General features: G+C 31.2%; 2 protein-coding genes across 2 annotated transcripts; both read left to right on the forward strand.

Annotated features, from left to right (window-relative positions):
• The first annotated feature begins 3,503 nt into the window (after positions 1-3,503).
• Positions 3,504-4,175, forward strand: LOC114925819 (uncharacterized). The gene has a single exon (XM_029294973.1). The coding sequence runs from the start codon at positions 3,504-3,506 to the stop codon at positions 4,173-4,175; it is 672 nt and encodes a 223-aa protein (XP_029150806.1).
• A 12,426-nt stretch (positions 4,176-16,601) lies between these two features.
• Positions 16,602-18,017, forward strand: LOC112772904 (defensin-like protein 1). The gene is made up of 2 exons (XM_025817917.3): positions 16,602-16,773; positions 17,652-18,017. Exons 1-2 carry the CDS (start codon positions 16,710-16,712, stop codon positions 17,816-17,818), a joined length of 231 nt encoding a protein of 76 aa, XP_025673702.1. The 5' UTR covers positions 16,602-16,709; the 3' UTR covers positions 17,819-18,017.
• Positions 18,018-22,048: the final 4,031 nt, after the last annotated feature.

Raw genomic sequence — 22,048 nt, forward strand, 5'->3', positions numbered from 1 at the left:
TAAAAATGTGATATTTTGAAATTTGTGTTAAACAAAACACGACATTATTTTGGGTGCCTTACTAAACAACAGAAATGTCACCTTCTGCAGTTTTCATATGTCAAAAATGCAAGTAGCGTTTCATTTATAAGAAAATAATAATTAAATAATTATTAGAACTTAGAAGTAGATATAATTATTATTGTTATTATTGTATTTGTTATCGTTGTTACATCAACTGTTGTTATTTTTTTTATTATTACATTAATTAAAATTAAAACTATAAAAATTTGATATAATATTTTTTGTTTATTATTAACAAACAACACAATGGAAAAAAAATTAATTACAACTAGTTTTGTTAACACACACCTGCCTAGTATTTAATTGGCATATTTTTCTTATAAATGAAACACTGCATCTAAAGTGTAGTGTTCTTTAATTTAATTTCTAAGGTTTTTTTTTGTGAAATTTAAAGAATTAGAACGCTACATATAATATTTTACATTATTTATATCTCATCTCAACACATTTTTCAAATATCACATTCTTATAATATTTTTTAAAATTTTTTATTTCTTGTAATCAGTTTTTTTTTCCTTTATACATGTGAATCAGTCTCAATTCTCATCAAATAATGACAAATTTATATATAGTTACTATATATCTACATTTTTAATTGCATACCCATCCATCTCTAAACAAAGAAGTAAAACAAAATAAATGTTGCAACCTTTGCAGTACACACAAATTTCGTGTGCGGTACAGGAGACATGGATTCTGAACTCAGCCGTTTACCCAATTCGCGGCTGTCTGCCCAGAGTTCTCCCTTCCATTTCGCTGCTGCACTCATGGAAATGGGATACCCATTTCGTGTGTGCTTGCCATGACATGAATTGCCCATTTCGTGGGCACCTCAATTGAAATGGAATTCAAATCCATTTCACGGGCAGCGACCACAAAATGGCAATGCGCATTTTCAGAACCATTTTCAGCCATGCGCATTTTGGGAATTAATGTTTTTTTCCTGCGCATATACGTAAAAAAGCCGTATGGTAGTATATGAGGGGCTTTTTTATATAATTAAGCATGGTAAAAATTTTAATTCCCAAAATACGCATGGCAGGAAAACGTTACGGAAATACGCATGCCCATGTCTTGGCCACCGCTCACGAAATGGGTTTTCTCTTCATTTCTGGTGGAGCGCCCGTGAAATGGAAAAAACAGCAGCAGGTTCCAACTCAATAGCGGCGGTCACTAAATGGTGCAGGTCCCATTTAGTGCCTGTCACCTGCGAAATGGGGCACATTTGGGTCGGCGGCCACGAGTTGGCCCCAACTCAACTGCAACGGACGCGAGTTTGGCCACTCTGGTGCACGGGCCACGAAATGCGATCGTGGTTTGCCTATATAAACGCTGCTGGATCAACCACAGAAGAAGCCATTCTGTATCCATTCTCTTGCAACTCTCCAACATTCTCTCTCAAGTTCACAAGCTTCTTTCTCTCTTAAAAATTTTTTTGGGTATTCAGATTGGGTTGTTTTGTGTATGGCTTCGGAGATCGTGTATTTAATTATATATCTCAATGGAGAAATTTCTCATACAGCAGAAGGTATTACATTCGTTTGCGACGATCCATTATGATAATGATTCCACCACAGACATCGTTACAAGATCTGAAGAATCTAATTCTGGTTCATACCGGAATGGTTGGAAAAAAAGAAATCACGAAGTTGACTTACAGGATGCCGATTGCAGTGGCCAACTCGTTTGCGTATCAAAAAATGCAGATAAAATCTAATCAGCAGGTGTTGATGATATTCTCTTATCATCGCAGCATAGGTACCATATATTCGTTGGAGCTTTGTCTGAATATTCAGGATATTGGCGGAAGCTCGTCCAGTTCCAATAATGTGGATGGTGTGAGAAATCTGGGAGTGGCTGATTTTGTACAGGGTCCGGATACAAGTAGGGCCCGTAGTCCAAGCTTCAATGCGTTTGTTGTGCGGGAACAGAATGCAAATCTTCGTGAAGCGCGCCCCTCCACTTCAACCTTACTTGGGTTCGATAGGCATCCCGATGTTGGCATCCCTGAAAGTTCTGACGAGGATGACATTGAAGAATTCAGTGGTGATGAGGCAGAAGCCGTTCCGGAAACGAAACCTCCGCATGGCGACTCTGTTCCTCCAACACCTGTCGAACCGGTAGGTGGAGGTGTATCCTCCAGCACACCTGCACACTACCCATCCCTAAATCTTGGAGCAATGCATTCGAGTAACGCAGAGGACAGACCTAGTAGCTATCCTCTCTCAGGCGAGATGGAGCTCGAGATTGGGTTAAAGTTTCTGAACCGGGAAATAGCGATGCTGGCAGTAAAAAACTACAACATCCATAGGAGTGCAGAGTATAAGGTCGTAGAGTCAGACCAAAGGAGGTATGTATGTCGATGCAAGCAGTTCGGTGATCAATGTCGTTGGATGGTACGGGTTGCAAAGACAAGGACTTCCAGATTTTGGGAAGTTCGAAAATATGAAGGGCCTCATAGTTGCTTGGCAAGTTCGATGTCTCAAGACCACGCTCAACTAGATAGCAATGTGATCTGCCAGCACATATTCCCTATGGTGCATGCTGATGCGACTATTTGTGTAAAGGTGTTGCAAGGATCGGTAGAGTCAGCGTACGGGTACATGGTGTCTTACAAGAAGGTTTGGCACGCGAAGCAGAAGGCAATCACAAGGATCTATGGTGATTGGGACGAGTCGTATGACCAGCAGCGCAGATACTTCAATGCGCTGCAAGCTTTCGTCCCAGGTATTCCTTGCATTTTACTTTTGTATGGTCTTTGCTCTTTGTTGTCCATTTACCCCCTAACAACTTTGACCAAGTAAACAAATTTCGCAACAGGGACAATTGTTGACCTCCAAACGGTTCCGTACTATGTTGGAAACATGCTTGACCGTGATAGTGTCATGTTTCACCGGGTCTTCTGGTCGTTCCCTTCGTGTGTTCAAGCGTTTAGGCATTGCAAGCCGTTGGTGTCAGTAGACGGAACACACCTGTACGGTAAGTACGCTGGCACCCTTCTCATGGGCATAACACAGGATGGAAATAACAACATTCTGCCCGTCGCTTTCGCCCTCGTAGAAAGAGAGAACACAGATTCATGGTACTTTTTCCTGACTAATTTGAGGAGACATGTAGCGACTAGGCCAGGAGTTCTTCTTATCTCCGACAAGCATGCTGCAATAAAGGCCGCATTGGAGCGTGAAGGATGTGGTTGGGATCACAATGCTTACTGTGTACGACATATTGCCTCCAACTTCGCAACAAGTTTCAAGAGTAAGGAAGCCAAAAGACACCTGGTTAATGCCGCTTATTCGAAGACGCAAGAGCAGGCGCAGTACTATCTTGAGTTAATTAGCAGCGAGGATCTCGTAGCATCACCGCAGATGATGGGTTAGATACGAGGGTTAGAGCCACCTAAATGGCTGCAGCACCTTGATGAGGGCCGACGATATGGTCACATGACGACCAATCTTTCTGAGTGTATCAACTCCGTCCTGAAGGGCACTAGAAATTTACCCGTCTATGCAATTGTCAAGTCTACCTACAATCGCCTAAATGAGTTATTCATCGTCAAGGGTCGGCAAGCACAAGCGCAGATTGCAAGCGGTCAGGTGTTCTCACAATTCCTGCAGAAATCCATTTTAGCAAACCGTGAGGGAATTTCTCAGATGTTAGTGACGTCGTACGATAGAGCCACAATCGTATTCATGATCGACGAGATAGCTGCTGCAGGGGTGCAGTCTCGGTTTAGGGTTAACCTTCAGTTTCGTAGATGTGACTGTGGTTATTTCCAGGCGTTACACTACCCATGTGCTCATGCTCTAGCCGCTTGCGCCTACGCGAGACTAGAGTGGCAACAGTATGTAGACTTGGTTTATCGCGTCGAGAGCGTGTTTTTGGTCTATAAAATGGAATTCCAGCCAATGCCGGATGAGGAGATGTGGCCCCCTTATGAAGGCCCACGTGTCCGTCCCAACCCCCTCCTACGACGCACACTTGAAGGATGTCCGGTGTCTACGAGGTTTCGGAATGAAATGGACGAGGTTGAGCTGGGACTCGGTAAGCGGTGTGGCCTTTGCAGGCAACCAGGACATACAAGGCGACATTGTCCCAACGCTACTGTAACCTAGAATGCCACCAGCTTGGTTTATTGTATTTTTTTTTTTTTTTTGCAGTTATTTGAGTTTTATTGTATTAAGGAATTTATGTTGTTTCTTCTTGTTATGTTAAGTTCGGTTCGCGTGTGTTGTTTATGTAAACAAACTAATATCATTATAAAATCCGGTACGATCGTTAAAAAAATACATGATTGAAGAAAACAAACCAATACATAACACAAACAAATAGAGCCATACATAATGGTACGAGTACATCAAGATAACTAAACGGTAAAACATATAACATTGATCGGAAACAAGATAACTAAACGATGAAACATATAACAGATAACATCTGAAAGAAGGCTAATGGTGCTCGTGCCCCAGTCTGCCGCCTGTGCCACACGGAGGAGCTCAAGTGACCCGGCCGGGACGACCATCATGTCCCTCGTCCTCGTCCACGCTAACATCAGCCCCAGTGTAAGAAAGCCGTCGGCCCTGCATCTGCATAGCGTCGTAGGGACGGAGTGCAGAGCCAGCTGTGTCACAGATGGAGGTAGCTCTCCTCCCCGCAGGCGTAGGCTGAGTCTCAGTGTCGGATCGGGGCAAGGCGAGTGCAAGATCTGTTGGTGTATGCGGGGATGCTTGCTAAGGAATGAAATGGTCCAAACCGTCGAAAAAAGAAGAGAAATTTGTCCACCCAACTCTGTCAATAGAATCAATTAAGTCCTGTGTACCTCCCTGTGATGAACCACCAACCTCGTAGCTACTATGATATGGCATAAAATGCTGAATCGAAGATGGCTGGGTTAGCTCCGGTTGAACAAAAGGCTGCGGGTGGTAGTAGTCCCCTGGAACTGGAGGAGGCTGTGGTGGGTAACCCATGTCTGGCTCAAATTCGGGGCGGTCTTCCACCGGTACATCCGGCCTATCCTCCCCAGGGTCAGCATCTTCTTCAACTCTACATCTGCGAGGACGGCGACGACGATGGTCTCGTGGAACCGGCGGCAAATTAACCACGGGGCCTCTTCCATACTCTTCCGGTGCGCCTGCGGGGACAACTTCCTGCCTCGGATCATGGAATGCATCAGGGGCAGACAAAAACCTCCTTGTTCTGTCACAGTACCACCTATAGTAATCTTGACTGGGACGCGATGTATCTGCACGATCAATACGCAGCCTATATGCATCACTTCGCTGGTTCGCCCATACCTCAAACCACTCGGATAGTCTAATCGGCCACCATCCGTCATCATTGCGGGCCAACTGTCAATGGAAGGTATCAATATTAAGCAGAGGGTTTGGAGGTCCTTGCTTTCCCCCAAATTGACGCAACACTCGGTCAACATTTAGGATCTCAATCCACCTGAAAAATATGAGAGGCACAACGGCCATATAAAAGTCTCCATGTGGGTGGCCGAGGAATTTAGCCGGAACTCTAGAGAGAATCCGGGGGTCCATGTACGGCTGCCAAACAAACTACACATAAAAGAAACCGGGTCACTAAAGGCATATACACAGTTGTTGGTAACACATTAATAACAACCAGCACCAACCTCATCCACCTGCAGATTGTCCAACCTTAGACGGTGCCTCAATTAGCGCTGCTCAGCATAGTCATTTTGTCCTTTTTTGCCTGCCCACCTATTCGACAAGGAAAAAAATAAAAAAAAAATAAATTCCAACAGCAAAGGATATCTGATAAAAGTCACAAAGTGGGAAGACATATACCATACCTCGTGGCTAAAGGAAAACTATACGCTGTTGTGACATTCGGTGCCAAAAAAGGTAATATGTAGTATATCCACGGCATGAGCAACGTATGACAACTGGCCATACCCTCAACACTGGATCTGTTGCTAAGCACATAGCACGATATAACCAACAGAGGATGGTGCTCCCCCAACTGTAGGTGCAAATGGCATCATAGTCAGCCAATAACGGCAGATATCGAACATGCACCGTGTTGTTCGCCTTGTCTGGAAGAAGCACTCCTCCCAACAAGTAAAGTATGTAACACCGTGCGTACTGCATGAGGCCATTATCTTCTAAGTCAAGCGGCATCTGCTGAAGACGAGTTCTGAGCCACTTCAGCTTTATGTTGAACTTTGTTGTCCCTACGTGGCCGGCAGGAACCTCACCTAGAAGTTCATGACACCATTCCCAAATATCTCTTTGGTGAAACTTGCTCCATGACCTCAAAGTACCACTAACGGGATGACCATCAACAGGTAACCCTAACTGCATTGCTACATTCTCTAGGGTTATCGTACACTCGCCCCAAGGGAGGTGGAAGGTGTGTGTCTCCGGTCGCCATCGTTCAACGAAGGCACTAATAAGTGGATTGTCGTACTCGAAGCGCTTGATCAAAGAGGCGTGGTAAAATCCCGTACGTCTCAGATAAGGCTCAAGCCTCTGCCGCCTAATTTCCATGCTTGGATCCGTAGGATCCATCATGAAAACATCGACGAGCGTGCCATGAGGAGTAAGGACACGTGTCGGCTGCAACAGAAGGTAGAAAGAAATACAATAAATCAAAATACTCTAAAAAAAATTTTAAACGTGGAAAAAATTATGTCTAATAATCGTTAACGACAATTATCAACTTAATGACGTAAACTAACCTTATGGAATAAATGTGCCGCTATATGATGTTCGTCCAACCGGTTCAAGTTCTCCTCTGCGTTAACCCCTCCCCCACTCATATTAAAAAATTTTTTTCAGCACTACCAACTTCTCCTACCTTCCTTTTACCACTTATACAATTTTTTTTTAACCATATGTTCCCTTCAATTCAACCGTGCATGAGGTCCCCTCCCCACAACTCTTTTATAATGGTCTTGGTTCCCTTCCCAAGTGTTTCATGCCTCCCAACATAGCCAATGCACGTGAGGTACGGTTTCTGCAACATGTACTTTGACCACTTTTTCGTGGGCGCCACGCACGAGATTCTCCATTTCGTTGGCGCCGCTAGCAGGTTGGCCAATTCGCATTCACTGCCCCTGAGGTGCACCACCTTGTGTGCGCCGTCATTGACTTGGCTCCATTTCGTTGATGGCAGAAAGGACATGGAAAAAGCTGTTGCGATTGCGCCATTTCGTGGGGGTCACACGTGAATTTAAGGCAAACTCCATTTCGCGACCGCTATGCACGAATTGGGCGTGCGTATTATGGGAATAAAAGCTTTTCTAATGTTTAATTATATAAAAAAGTCGTATATGAGGTCACAACAATAATACTGCTTTTTATTTTTAAGAATAGGGGTGCTTTTCCTGTATGTGGTGTCAGGGGGCTGAAATTAGACCGAAAAATTTAGAATAAGAAACTCGAACGGTCCAATTAGAGGGTATCTACAAAAAAAAAACACTTTTTAATAAAACTCGAAGGGTCCGTTTTGATTTAAAAAAAATTCTAAAAATAGAGGATCCGTTTTCATTTTAAGAAAAAATTAAAAAAACAAAAAGTTTAAATGGAGGGTCTGTTTTCATTTTAAGATTTAAAAAAAAAAACAAAAGTGTAAACGGAGGGTCGTTTTGATTTTAAGAAAAAAAAAATAAACAAATAAAACTAATCAGACGGTCCGATTTGTGGTCAATGAATTTTTTAATAAAGAATTCGGACGGTCCGATTTCTTTCTGCCATTGTTTAGAAAAGTCTGTCTCACACCTGTGTCTAACACTTATATACACCATAACCAAACACAACTCACACTCCTGCCATATCAAAAAAAAAAGAGCCCAATAATACATGATTCCTTTAAATTTTTAGCAATATTAAATAAAAAATTATATTATATAAAATTAAAAAAAAAATATTTATATAGGTAATAATGATGCGTATCTTCACCTATATTTGTCATTTTCAAATTTCAACCAACCTCTCTGTCTCATCCAACACAGCTATGTCATTTTAAGCTGAGCATGTCAATTTTTATGGACATGGTTGGTAAGCCTCACCTTCCTACTAGAGAAAAAATTAAAAAAATAAATATAAAAAAGAAATTAATATAACTTAAAAATAACGTGAAGAATCTGTGAGGTTTGGTGACCCATCTCATTTTTCTCCCTCATCCATGGATATTTTCCCACATCTACCCACTCCACATAGCATACTCTCATGCTTTTCATGTTCTCTACCTAACTCCACATAGAATCATGCATTACATATTTACATGAACTTCCCTTTATGTTAACATGCCGTATCACACTCTCTAACTAACTCTAATAGAATCACTAACAAAAGTATGCTAACCCACTACTTGCAACTAACTCTTGCTGACTCAGCTCAGCTCTTCTAGAATTTAATGATCTTTTGGACTCTTCTCACATACTTCTTCAACCCTTACTCTGCCACCCACACTATCATAATCAATGGCAACTTCAATTATTATTAGCCTAGTACATAATAATATGCATGGATTGGTTTAATTTAATTTGTATTATTATTGCCCGTTTGTTTTGGGCGGCCGTAGTCGTCTTAGAGTGAGTCATTTTGACGGTGGTTAACGGTGGTTGTTGCGGCAGTAAAAGAGTTTGCATCAATCATGTTTGATTGTAATAATAAATACATATAAATATGACTCTCCCGCCCAAAACTGAATAAGAAGCATTTAAGGAGATATGGTCAGGTCGAAGAGCTTTAGTTCAGGTGGCGTTTCACTCCCTCTCCACTACTAAGATCTAAAATTTAAACTCTAGAGGATGTATTTGAGAAAAAAAAAAATGTGATAAATATGTGAGAAATGTTTAGATGTGTTGTGTACTTAAAATTAAAAGTTGTCCAATTAGGATAGTTAGAATTAGAGGTTGTTCAATCCATTAGAGTACCTAAAATTGGAAATTGTCCAATCCACTCACCAAAAAAAAAAAGATATGATCAATAAAGAAAAAATCATCACTAACTTTTCAAAGCTATCCCCTCCATTATTTATGATATTATCCTTATAAGGGGTAGCTACCATAACTTTACTAATTTTTCATATACTAAAGAAAAAATCACTCATTACTTAGAAGGAGGCCACTCAGATAAACACGCCTAAAATGTCTTTTTTTTTAAGATGTTTTCATATTGTGTTTTAATTGGTTTCTGTATAATTTATTCGGTGTTCCTCATCACATATTATTAAATTCCTCAAAAGATTTTCTTTCCAAAAACACTAAAAAATATTTAATTTGGACTAAAACAAAAAAAGTAATAAATTAACTATTAGATTTTTTTAAAAGATTATTTACATAAAAAATATATCACATTCATAAATATATATATATATATAAAACAAGCTCAAACGTTTAAAAATTTTTATAAATAAAAAAATAATTAATTTATATTCGTACAATATATAAAATAATTACTATATTATTATTATATTATAGATTAAGATTCACTAATTTAATTTTTTTTTATTTTTAATATAAGTATTAGAAATAAATAAAATTTTTATAATTAAATGTAGTGTAACAAAATATATATAATATTAATTAGTTCTTAAAAATTTTAAAAAAATAGTTTCTCATTTTAGTAAAATAACTATTTATTAAAGTAGACAAATTAATTATTTTTTTCTCATATACGGTTTTTTTAAGACATAAAAGCAATTAATTAGGACATTGGTTAAGATAATTAAAGTCACTATTTCATTAAATTTTTAATTTAAAGAAAAATTCTAGTTAATTTTGGTATAGAAATTTCGAATTTAAAAACATTGATAAAAATTATGTTGAATTTTGATTTATTTGATTTTCATTTAAATTAATCACTACATAAGTTAAAGTTCTGTTTTGAAGTTATATTCGAGCTTTAATCTGATTTTTAAAGTTTCAATTTACTTAGTTTGATTTTTTAACTTAGGTATCCGTGACTCATATTAGGGTTTTAAGTGTTTAGTTGAAAATAAAAAATAAGGTAAAAAAATTTCAATTGTCACATCAAATAGTTGCTAGAATGTATAATGTAGCAGTCGTTAGTCCATTTCAACATGTCGTTAACGATTTTGTGAGACAGTGACAAAAATAAGATTAGGAACCAATGTGAGTCATAACTATTAAGTTGGGAGACATAATTGTTAGAACTGATTAGGAACCAATTGGGAGACATAATTTGTTGTTGCTTGATTAGGAATCAATTGTGAGTCATAACTATTAAATTGAGTAAATCGAAATTTTTGAAATTAGATTGAAATATCATTGTTAGAACTGAACCAGTGATCGAACCGATCAAGCTACTGGTTTACTGGTTTATTGGTTCAACTGATAAATCACTGGTTGCACCGATAAAACTGGTCTCACGTAAATATAAAATATAAAATAGTTAAAAACTTAAAATTAAAATTTGAAATGCATATCTTCACTAACATTTTATGAAGAATCAAGTCTCAACTTCTAAAAATAACTAATATAAAAAAAACCATAAAATTTTAATACTACAATAGTATCTTATTTTGACACAATAAAAAAATAATTAATTCACAAAGCCTATCATCTAACTATAATATCAGTAGATTTTAACATTAACATCAAAACAAATAACCTTAATCACAATACTAGCAATAAAATAGATCAAGTAAATTAATAAATTTTTAGTGAAATTTATATTTATATTAATAATGGTATATAATTAAAATATAATTAATTTTAAAAATAGAAAAAACAAAAATTAAATTAAATTAGATATTTATGTATACTATATAATTAGTATTTGTCAAATATAGTACTTAGAAGTGCAATGACTAAGTGGCAAGTAGAGGTTACTTTTGCTCCAAGGTTCTTGGTTCGAGACCTTGTGGAGACATTTTAAAATTTTTTTCAAGCAGACCAGTTTGGTTAGACCAGTTTGCATCGGTTCTTACCAGTTCTAGTCCGGTTCACTAGTTTTTTGGTCGAACCAACCGATCCAGTTCGGTTTTTACAACTATGGATATAATAATGGTAATTAAGTTGACCATTCAGTTGTTTTAATGGTAATTAAAATCTAATAATAGTTTATAATAAAAGAAACATTCTTTTGCAACAATGAACCTATAGTAATAGTTAGGGGTGTTCATAGATTAGATCATATCCATATAAATCCACAGTATTTATCCGTATCTGATCTGTAATTTGAGAATATGATCTGATCTGTAAGATTATCGGATTGGATCGAATCGGATCCACACTCTAATCAGATAGAAGTAAATATGTTTAAAAAAGTAAACAAAAAAATTATTGACTTTTTTTTATAAAAATAAAATTTTTTTATATTTTTTATTTTATGGATATATTTGATATCTGATCCAAACATAAAAAGTGCGAATATCGAATTTGATCTAATGAGTTTAGTGCGGATTGGATCAAAATTTCAGCCATATCCCATCTGTAAACACCCCTAGCAATAATAACTAAAAAATTATAATGATTATATTTTTAACTAAGAGGAAGTGCAAAAAAAAGTACTAAATACAAGAACATTTAATCAAATATTAAAAAAAATTTTACTTTAAAACATACAGTTGGACTTTTTTTGCTTATATATATATATATATATATATATGATAATAATAATAATAATAATAATAATAATAATAATAATAATAATAATAATAATAATATGATAATTGCTTTGTATATCACACAAATATAAACGTTTTTTTTCTATGATCTTAAGAAAGGTTTTGTAAGTCTCTAACTTTGTTGTCGATTTTTGTAGTGTTAGCTCTCATATTATCAATTTGATTCATATATAATTCGGATGATAAATTATTTGGTGACGTGCTTTCTTTTTTACTGTGATATACTTGTTTTATTATTATTATTATTATTATTATTATTATTATTATTATTATTATTATTATTATTATTATTATTATTATCTACATTAAAAAATAACAGGCCAAATTATTGCCATAACATAATAGAAGTATGGAAGTTTATCATTCTTCTCTAATAGAGGAAACAAAATTCTTTTCAATAATTTATTTAACGTTTAGTAGAATAAAAATAAAATTTATTAGAATAAATTTTAGTATGAGTTTAATATTTTTATTCATCATAAAATATTTACAGAATTACTCGTAGATAAATTTTGGAAAAAAGAAAAAAAACCATGATTTTTAATTTTATTTTTAAATAAACTTTATTTTTAATTTTAAAATAATTTTTATTTTTATTTTTTAATAATATTAATTTTTTACCGTATATAATTATTCAATTATTTTTTAATCATATATAAATAAATTACTCTTAATAAGACTTTTTTGTGTTATTCAATTATCTTTTTTTAAAAAATAATTAATTATTAAAATAATTAAATTTTTCACAACAAAAATAATAAAAAATTATGAATGAAAAAAATTAACCATCCTGATATTTTTTGTATTTTTATTCATATTTTAATTATAAACATAAATATAATTTAATTATATTATTTATGAAATGTGACTATAGATGTAGATAAAATTTAATTATATTACTTATATATAGTTTCATTGTATTGTATTGCTTATAAAGTTAGATTATAATTATGACAATAGAATTGTTCTTGTATTTTTATATGTGTGACTAATTGGTGGTGTTAAAATATTACTCTTAATTATAAATAAGGTTTATAATTTAAAAAATCAAAGACTCAATTAAAAAGATATGAAAAAAATGATGTTAAAATATTCTAACTCTTTAAAATAAAAATATTCGAAATTTAATTAAAAATTATTTAAAATTTAAACTCAATAAAAATTTATATTCAATGTATTTTGTATTAAATATATTTAATAACCTATTATATCATATTATATCATATTGGTTAAAATTAGTTTTTATAATGTTAATTTTTTAATAACACTTTATTAGAAAAAACCATCTTTTCAGAATTTTTTAAAAACTAATTAATATTATATATATTTTATTACAATATATCTTGTTATAAAAAAATTATTTATTTTTAATGCTTATATTAAAAATAAAAACAAATTTTAAATTAGTAAATTTTAATCTATAATATAATAATAATATAGTAATTATTTTATATATTATACGAATAAAAATTAATTATTTTTTTATTTATAAAATTTTTTAAGAACTATATATATATATATATATATATATATATATATATTGATGAATGTGATATATTTTTTTATGTAAATAATCTTTTAAAAAAAATCTAATAGTTAATCTATTACCTTTTTTGTTTTAGTCCAAATTAAATATTTTTTATTGTTTTTGGAAAGAAAATCTTTTGAGGAATTTAATAATATGTGATGAGGAACACCGAATAAATTATACTAAAACCAATTAAAACACAACATAAAGACATCTTTAAAAAAAGACGTTTTAGGCGTGTTTATCTGAGTGGCCTCCTACTTAGAAACGAAGGATTCATGAGTAATAACCACCAAATCATCACTTATTTTTATAAATATTTTATTAAATTTAGGTATTTTTTATTTTAATTTTTTATAAATCTACTTAAATTCTTATTAATCTAAATAACATAATATTTACAAATATTCTTAATTATTATTTTGAAATTGACATAAAAACACACAAAATATTTTCACTATCATCTTCGATCTCTTTTACAAAATCTAATTTTTTATCATTCGTTTTAAGTATGTTTTCGAACAAGATGTATACTATTATCTTTTTTACAAAATTTTACTAGACTAATTAAAATTTTGGTAATAAAATTTGAATATTGATAATTTTATTAGAATAAAAAAATGAATAGGAATAATAATGCAAACAAATGGATAAAAAAAATAGTTCTCACGCATAGCTAACAATATAAATTGGTATTGATGTAGCTTTTCTTTCTTTGATCCAAAATAATAATAATAATAATAAATATAAAAAACAATTTATTCTTCTTCTGAGTTTTTATTAATGTAGCTTATCTCTTTATACTTTAAACTTTAAAATGAATTAGGCTATTATTTCTAACTTGGAAAATATGGAATATGAATCAATTTTTCTCACATCTCCCGATGAAAACACTAATTATTTGGTCAATAATTCAAAATTACAAGCGGGTCAAAACTCCTACATATTTCTCTTTTGGTGGGAGGGGTGTTGTCATCGTTTTGGGCTCGGAATGCAAAAAGCCCAAACTGAAATGAATAAAAGCCCGAAGTACTATCAAAGTTGGTTGTAAATTGGTACCATTTTAAATTACAAAATACCAAAAAAAAGATGTTTGTAAAAAAACCTGTATGATGAAATGTACCTTGACAAAAAAAAGTTGTAACTCCTTTTGTTGCGATGCAACAATTTATTAGCCAATAATAAATTTTTAAATAAAATTTAGATCTTCCGTTAATTAATTTTTGATTTGTTGAGTTGGAGATTACTGTAAAAAACACAAAAAAAATTGCAACTTATGCTTGCATATATGCAAATTATATATCTTCTACCTTCCAACCAACTTAAGTTAATTCAGTGAATATCTTACTAGTTCACTTAAGTAAGTGTTGAATATTCGAATCTCGCTTTATAAATACAGCAATTCATTAGCCAACAACATATTTTTAATATTAACCGATTAAAAATTAGTTTTTTATACTTATTTTATATCCAAACAAAGAGTTCTTCGTCAATTATATACTTATTCAGTGGCGGAGCTTAGTTGAGACAAGGAGGGGCCATGACCCCCCAAACTTTTGTTAAAAAAATTAGTAGTACTTTTTCAAAAAATAAAAAATAGTTTAGTTGGCTCAAATACTTTATTATGACTTAAAATACCAAAGTTCAATCTTGATCTCTATTCAATAAGTAATACTCTCTCTACCTTTGAGTTCAAATATAAAAAATTAGGTATTTTTATTTATGTAATTTGATATTATTTTATATTTTACTGTTTATTTAATTTAATTTTTTATATGATAAAAAATATTAGAATATTCAATAAGTATTGATATTATTGTATTTGTATAAATTGATAAAAAAATTCAATAAATATTATAAATTTTAATATTTGTTCTTCTAACTTCTTTTTGACATATTTTACAGGATATATATTCAAATTTTTATATAAAATAATCGTGAAAAACTAAAGAATTGATGCAATTTTTTAAGAGGAAGGCTAATATCAAGAAGGAGAACATATAACTTTTACAATATCAACACTTGTAGATAGTTCTTCTACTTTAATAAATTATGAAGAAAGTGAGATACAAGTATACAACCTTCAAAAGTTTAAAGAGTTGCATATGAATTTGACCTTAATTCTTTAGAACGAGACCTTGAAAAACGGCTTTAAATTTGGCAATATCACCCAAATCAGAGAAATGAGGTTAGACAAACTTATCTTCAATGGGTTCATATCAAAAACATCTTGACAATTATCTTCTATTTAACCCCCAAAATTTTGTTTCAAGATTCGCCATTGTACTTATTGATATTTAATTTCGGTATAATCTCATGGTAATTTAATGGTTAAATCGATAAAATATATATCATATAAAAAAAAAGTTATAAGCATCATAAATCATCACCTCACTTAAATTGATATCTATATCATTTCATCTTATGATCCCAGTCTGAAAGAGATTTTGCTTCGCACTTAGATCTATAGAACCCTCTTAAGGGTTTTTCTTTTTTCCTTCTTTTTTTTATAATTCTTTTAAGGATTATTCTTCAGATTGAATTGGCACACTTACACGTGAATGTACTTACAACAATATTCCGAGCCTTTAAGAACAATATAGCTGACACCAGTAGTGCAAGTACTCATAAGTTGTGTCTTTATCCTTTAGGATTCACGTGATCATGCAAAAGCTTCACTTCACATACTTTAATTTTATATTATTCGAGTTCGTAAATATTATCATTTTATATTGGATTTTTTATTTAAATAAATAAAATAAAAATAATAATTACCGAAATAAATATTTTTAAAAATATTTATCAATTTACGTTTTCAGTCATATCTCGTTTATACTGTAAACGAGATGACATTACATGTATCTTATTTACAGTATAAATGAGATATGACACGTCAGCTGCAACGTGATAAGCAAATTTTAATCAATAAAAAAATAATTTATTAAAGAATATTTTGGTAAAAAAAATTTAATAATAAAAAATAAAATTTTTGTTAATGGATATTTTTTTAAAAAATATTTTTTTTCTTAAATTTTTAACAATTTATAAAATATATATATTAAAAGTTAATCTAAAAAACATAAATAACATTACTATTTACCTAATTGTCCATGTGTGATAATAAATACCACTATATCACATGTCATTACCTTATTATGGAAGATTCAAGAATGAAATTTGAAAAGTTTAATCTATATATATATAGAATGCAGCAGAGAGCCAGAGACATTGATATCTCACGTGAACATATATGGCACCCCACACAATAAATTTTAAATTTCAAATAAAGCCTCGGAACCAATTAAATATTAAATAAATATGTTCATTCATGCATGTCCCCAACCCCACTCAACAAAGGCATCGATCAATTCAACTATATATACCCAACACTCTCATTTCATTCACTCCAAGTAATCATATATATTATTACACATTATTACACAACAGAGAACAAGTTAATTAATTAATTTAATTAATTTGGATTAGCATTAGAACCATGGAGAGGAAACCATCATCCCTTGGGTTCTTCTTCTTCCTTCTCATTGTTATCTTTGCTGCTCGTAAGATCTATCACTTTCTCTCTTCAAACAATTTAATATGTTCTTAATTATTATCTTGTATATGATGGAGTCTACCACCATTATTATTGTTATTATTATGGTACTTACTATGATAAAAAGTCTTTTCAAAATTAAAATAATATTTTTAAATAATACACAAAATTACTTAGTCACTAATAAGTTTTGTAGAGCTAATACTTGAAAAAGAATTTCACATCAACATCTATATATATGTGAAAAAAATGGGAAAGTATGGGGAGCCAATGGAATATTTATACAATGTGCACAATAGAAGTTTAGAGAGTATTAGAAATATAATTATTAGTGTTGCCTTTTCCCATCAGTTGAAGCTTTTGGGATGAGTGGTATCATGCATGGTATTAGAGCACTAGATTCAAAAGGTTAAGAGTTCGAGCCTTAGTGAACCCAAAAATTAGTTTAATAAACTTTTGGGAAGATGTTTATTATCGTTAGTACTCGGATGGTTATTCTAGATAGTATGGGAGATGTTCATTTTGTAACTCAATAACCATTGTACACATTGTACAAATAATCCATTGTCTTAGAGAAATTTTTGGGAGTAAGCAAGTTTTAGTATTTTTTATCATTATTTAACTAACACAAATATTAAATAGTCTTTAATAAATAAATTTTATTAATTTATGTATATAAAATTTTAAAAATTATAGACACAAATTGTATTAATTTATATGTGTAAATTCTGATAAATATATATGTAAATTATATGCTTCTTGCATATAAAATTTTTGTAAATATAAATATAAATTATTATTAACTAAATACTAACTGAAAATGATAATATTTAATGGTCATATAATATTGCTCGTGACTCAAATATAATAATTATTGTGTTGTAGAAATGGTGGTGCATACAGAGGGAAGAGTGTGTCAGTCAAAGAGCCACATGTTCAAGGGTGGATGCTGGGGTGACCACAACTGTGCTCTAGTTTGCCGGAACGAGGGCTTTTCCGGTGGCCGCTGCCGCGGGTTTCGCCGCCGCTGCTTTTGCACTAAGCTTTGTTAATTAATTACTTTCAACCGGTTATGGAATATAATATAATCATTTGGATGCAAATAAACTTGTTAATTAGTTGTAATTCTACTCAACCTTTTGAAGGGAGGGGTAGCTACCTAGCTTGATCTTTATGATGTGCTTGTCTTTCAGTTAATTATTGCAGCAAATAATTAATCAGTGGCAGCTATATATGATTTTAATTTTGTTAGTGGCTTCCAAATTTAATTAATATTCACCGCCTTTGTTTTATGAATATTAAAATATAATGGTACTATTGCATAGTTGGAGGTAATTTTAATTTTTTTTTCCGAAAATTAAAAATAAATTTTCTTTTTTTGGATTATATTATTAAGTATATGTGTATTCTTATGTATGTACCTTCTATTTTTTACATTATTGAAGTGATTAACAAAAAATAAAAAATAAAATTAAACAAAAATTGTCTTTTGTATTATAAAATATAAATATATATATTAAGATTTAGTTGGTAAATCTTTTACTTTTTAATAGTAGTTTATAAAAATTGTCTTTTAAAAGACAATTATTTAAAAATTATTAGGGGTGGCAAAGCGGGTCGGTCCGTCCCAATCCGTCCCGCCCCACCTAGGCCTGCACCATAAACGGGGTGGGCCAGACTATCCTGCCAATTAAAGTGGGTTCAAAATGCTAGTCTGCTCTACTTTATGGCGGATTGGTGAGCCGTCAGACTAGCTCGCTTGACTCTTTTTTTAAAATAAAATTTATTCAAATTAACCAAAAAATAATAATTAAAAAATTAAATAAAAATAAAAAATAGTCAAATTATAAAATAATTTTTTCATTATCTTTTTTAATTTTTAACTTCAATAAAATTGTTCAAAATAATATTTTTCAATAGAACCATCTTTATTTTAAAAAATAAGTTATATAATTTGAGTATATATACGAAATTGTAAAAAAAAAATAAAGTTAATAACTAAAATAAGAATAAAAATAAAAGATATTTGAAAATTATATAATTATTAATTTCGTATTAATCACTCTTTTATTTAATAAAAAAAGAAAAATAAAAATTTTTGGCCTCGTGGGCCTGCCCGCCCCGCCAAAACCCGCAAATTTGGCAGTGTAGGTTTAGTGGATTTTTTTTTTTTAATTTTACGGGTTTCAAATACTAACTCGACCCGCATTTTTAGCGAGTTCGATCCGTTTTGTCATCCCAAAAAATTACAATACCTGCGTTTGGTAAAATCAAACTAAAAATGACTTTAAACACAACCATAATTGTGTTTGGTAAATTAGTTCTTAAAAATAAAAGAGGTCATAATAGATATATATACAATAAAGAATAATTACTTTTTTTAGTACTAATAATTAATAAAGATAATTTTAAATATTTATTATTATATAGAATTATATTAAACTTTTAAATTTTAATAAGTTTAAGTTAACTTTAAAAAGCTCTTCTTTAAGTGCTTTTAGTTTTTAAAAACTGCAAGTATAAATATATAAGTTTTTAATTTATCAAACACAAAACGAGGTGTTTGTGTTTTTAAAAATTACAAGCTCTTCTCCAAAATACTTTACCAAACCAAACCTTAATATATAATGTACAAAAAATTGCATATATTATAATGATAATAAGAAGAGTTATAAAATTTTCTTTTACAATATGTGATAATAAACTTCAAAAATAATGAGTTATCTCAAAAAGTATATGATTATAAATGAAGTATTATGAATAATCTCAAATTATCTGTTAAATGTTTATGAAAATCACTTTGAAAATTTATTAAATTTGATTACCATAAAAACTAGGGATCCATCCTCCAGGTTTAAATTTTAACAAATTTGAATTTCAAATTATGACGTCTTAATTAAAACATAATTTTAACTTGAAAGATGAACTTGATTTATCTTTGACAAGTAAAACTAAAATCTTACAATTAAATCTTACTAGTTGGACTTCTCCTTATCATATGATTCTCATTGGATGCATCATTAATTCCTTAACGAGTTTGTGTTTGAGTTTGATGTAAGAATTTTTTGGTAAAAACCTATTTTTATCCATTATAAAACAATAAAATTTGTTACATCGAATCTTTATCAAATTTTTTTTTTCAAAATCATTCATCAAATTTAATATTATATCATATAACATATGTCATGCAATGATATTTTCATTTACTATATAGTTAATCAACAAATTAGATTAAAATTAAATAAAAAAATTAAATTTATTACTTTTTAAAACAATAATTATCTCACTAACTAAAATTACATATTGTCATTTATCAAAACACATAAACATACATGCATATAATACAAGGTTAAAAATATCCACTCAATTAAGATGGTGGTATTCTAACAAAATTTGTTTACTACAAACAAATAATCAAACTCTATTTAAGATATCTGCATAATTTTAGTTTTTAATCAATTTATTAAGGTCTACCCTCAAAATAATATTTAGTTATAAAATACTCTATTTAGTTGTTTAATCTGTAAATCAATGGATTAAAAGAATAATTGATACAAGATACATATAGAATTGACAATAAATAAAGTATCGTAGAATTTTAAATTTTACCCTAACTTATTATATTTACTTGTATATTTGAATATTTTGATTTAAGCTCTATTTACATTATCAGGTATGTTACATATACAAGTCTTTTTGGTTTATAAGTCTTATAAATTGGCACAAGCCCAATAAAACACATGCATATTACACTCCCACATTCAAGAGTAAATACACGCACGTTACTCAATCACTTCCTGTTTCCAAAGCGCGCTACTCACCATTATGAACGACTCTTTTTTTCTTCCTCGATGAAAATCACAACTGTCATTTTTCTTCGCGTTTCTCCTCCTCCTTCTCTTCTTCCTTCTTCTTCTCCTCCTTCTTTGTATTTCTCCTCCTTTTTCTTCGTGTGTTTCATCTTCATCGTCGTGTTTCTCCTCATTCTTCTTTTGATTTTGCAACATTATGTATTTTTTTTTCTTTGTTTGATTTTTTCCTCCCAAAAAGAATTATGAGAATATGAAATAAGAAGATGAAGAAGAAGAAGCAGCAGAAGATGAGGAAGAGGAAGAGGAAGAGGAAGAGTTCTGAATTATGCAGAACTCATCAGAATAAAAATACATCCAAATATCTTCGTTTTACACCCAAATATCTTCGTTTACCCAAATATCTTCGTTTTTACACCCAAATTTGCTGCAGATACAGAAATGAGTTATGTTACGTGTACACTAAAATCAGCCACCAAAGTCAGCAAGGACTGCAAAATACACCCAAAATACACCACAGAATGGCTGTAAAATACACCCAAAATACACCATATTAAAATAAGCATAAACTATAGAATGTAAATACAACTATAAAACCATCATAAAAAATGACAAAAACCAGATTCATGAATCATAACTAAACAGAAACTAAAACAATTCAACTAAAAGAATAAGACAATTTACCCTCCGTCAGATGAAAAGTCATAAACTGTAAATACACCCAAACTTTTATAAAAATACACCCAAATATTCCTAATCTACACCCGAACATCTGATATAAAATAGACAATATTATATTAATTCTAATCAGAACTAGTACATTAGATTCAATTCAAACAAGGAAGAATTAACAACAAATTTCACAGGCAAGGTTTATGCACTGGTTCATCTGACAATTTGAAGTTGAATTATCCATTATCTTCAAAAATGATTTCAGAGCTTGATGTCAAAAAACAATGGAAATCGAGAATAATGAAGAAAGATAACAGAGAGAGAAAAGCACGTAAATGAAGAAGGAGAAAGAGAAGGCAAGAAATTCGAAAAAGGAAACGGAATCCTTTCAAAAATTAAAAATCTGTTAAAGGCGTGTAAAACATATGTGGACAACAAATGTGTTTGAGCGTAATATCAATTAGAGAACTTGTAAGACTTGTATAGCAAAATCACTTGTACGTAGAAATTAATCCTTACACTATAAGTCTCTCAATTCGATCCTATCTAACTCGATTTAAAAAATATATATTTTTACTTAAATATAATATTTTGTCTTTTCATATTTCATAATATATATTAAATATTATTTATGTATTATAAATAAATTAAATTACTAACTTGATGAATATATATATTCGTGGTGCAGATATATAATGCTGCCTGTCCTAGATACATGCCAATACGTGTATGCACTAAATTAATATAGAAACAAAAATCATACTTTCAATCAATATATATATATATAAGAAGATAGTAATT

The sequence above is a fragment of the Arachis hypogaea genome, chromosome 18 (genome assembly GCF_003086295.3).
Source record: "Arachis hypogaea cultivar Tifrunner chromosome 18, arahy.Tifrunner.gnm2.J5K5, whole genome shotgun sequence".
Taxonomy (NCBI): Eukaryota; Viridiplantae; Streptophyta; class Magnoliopsida; order Fabales; family Fabaceae; genus Arachis; species Arachis hypogaea.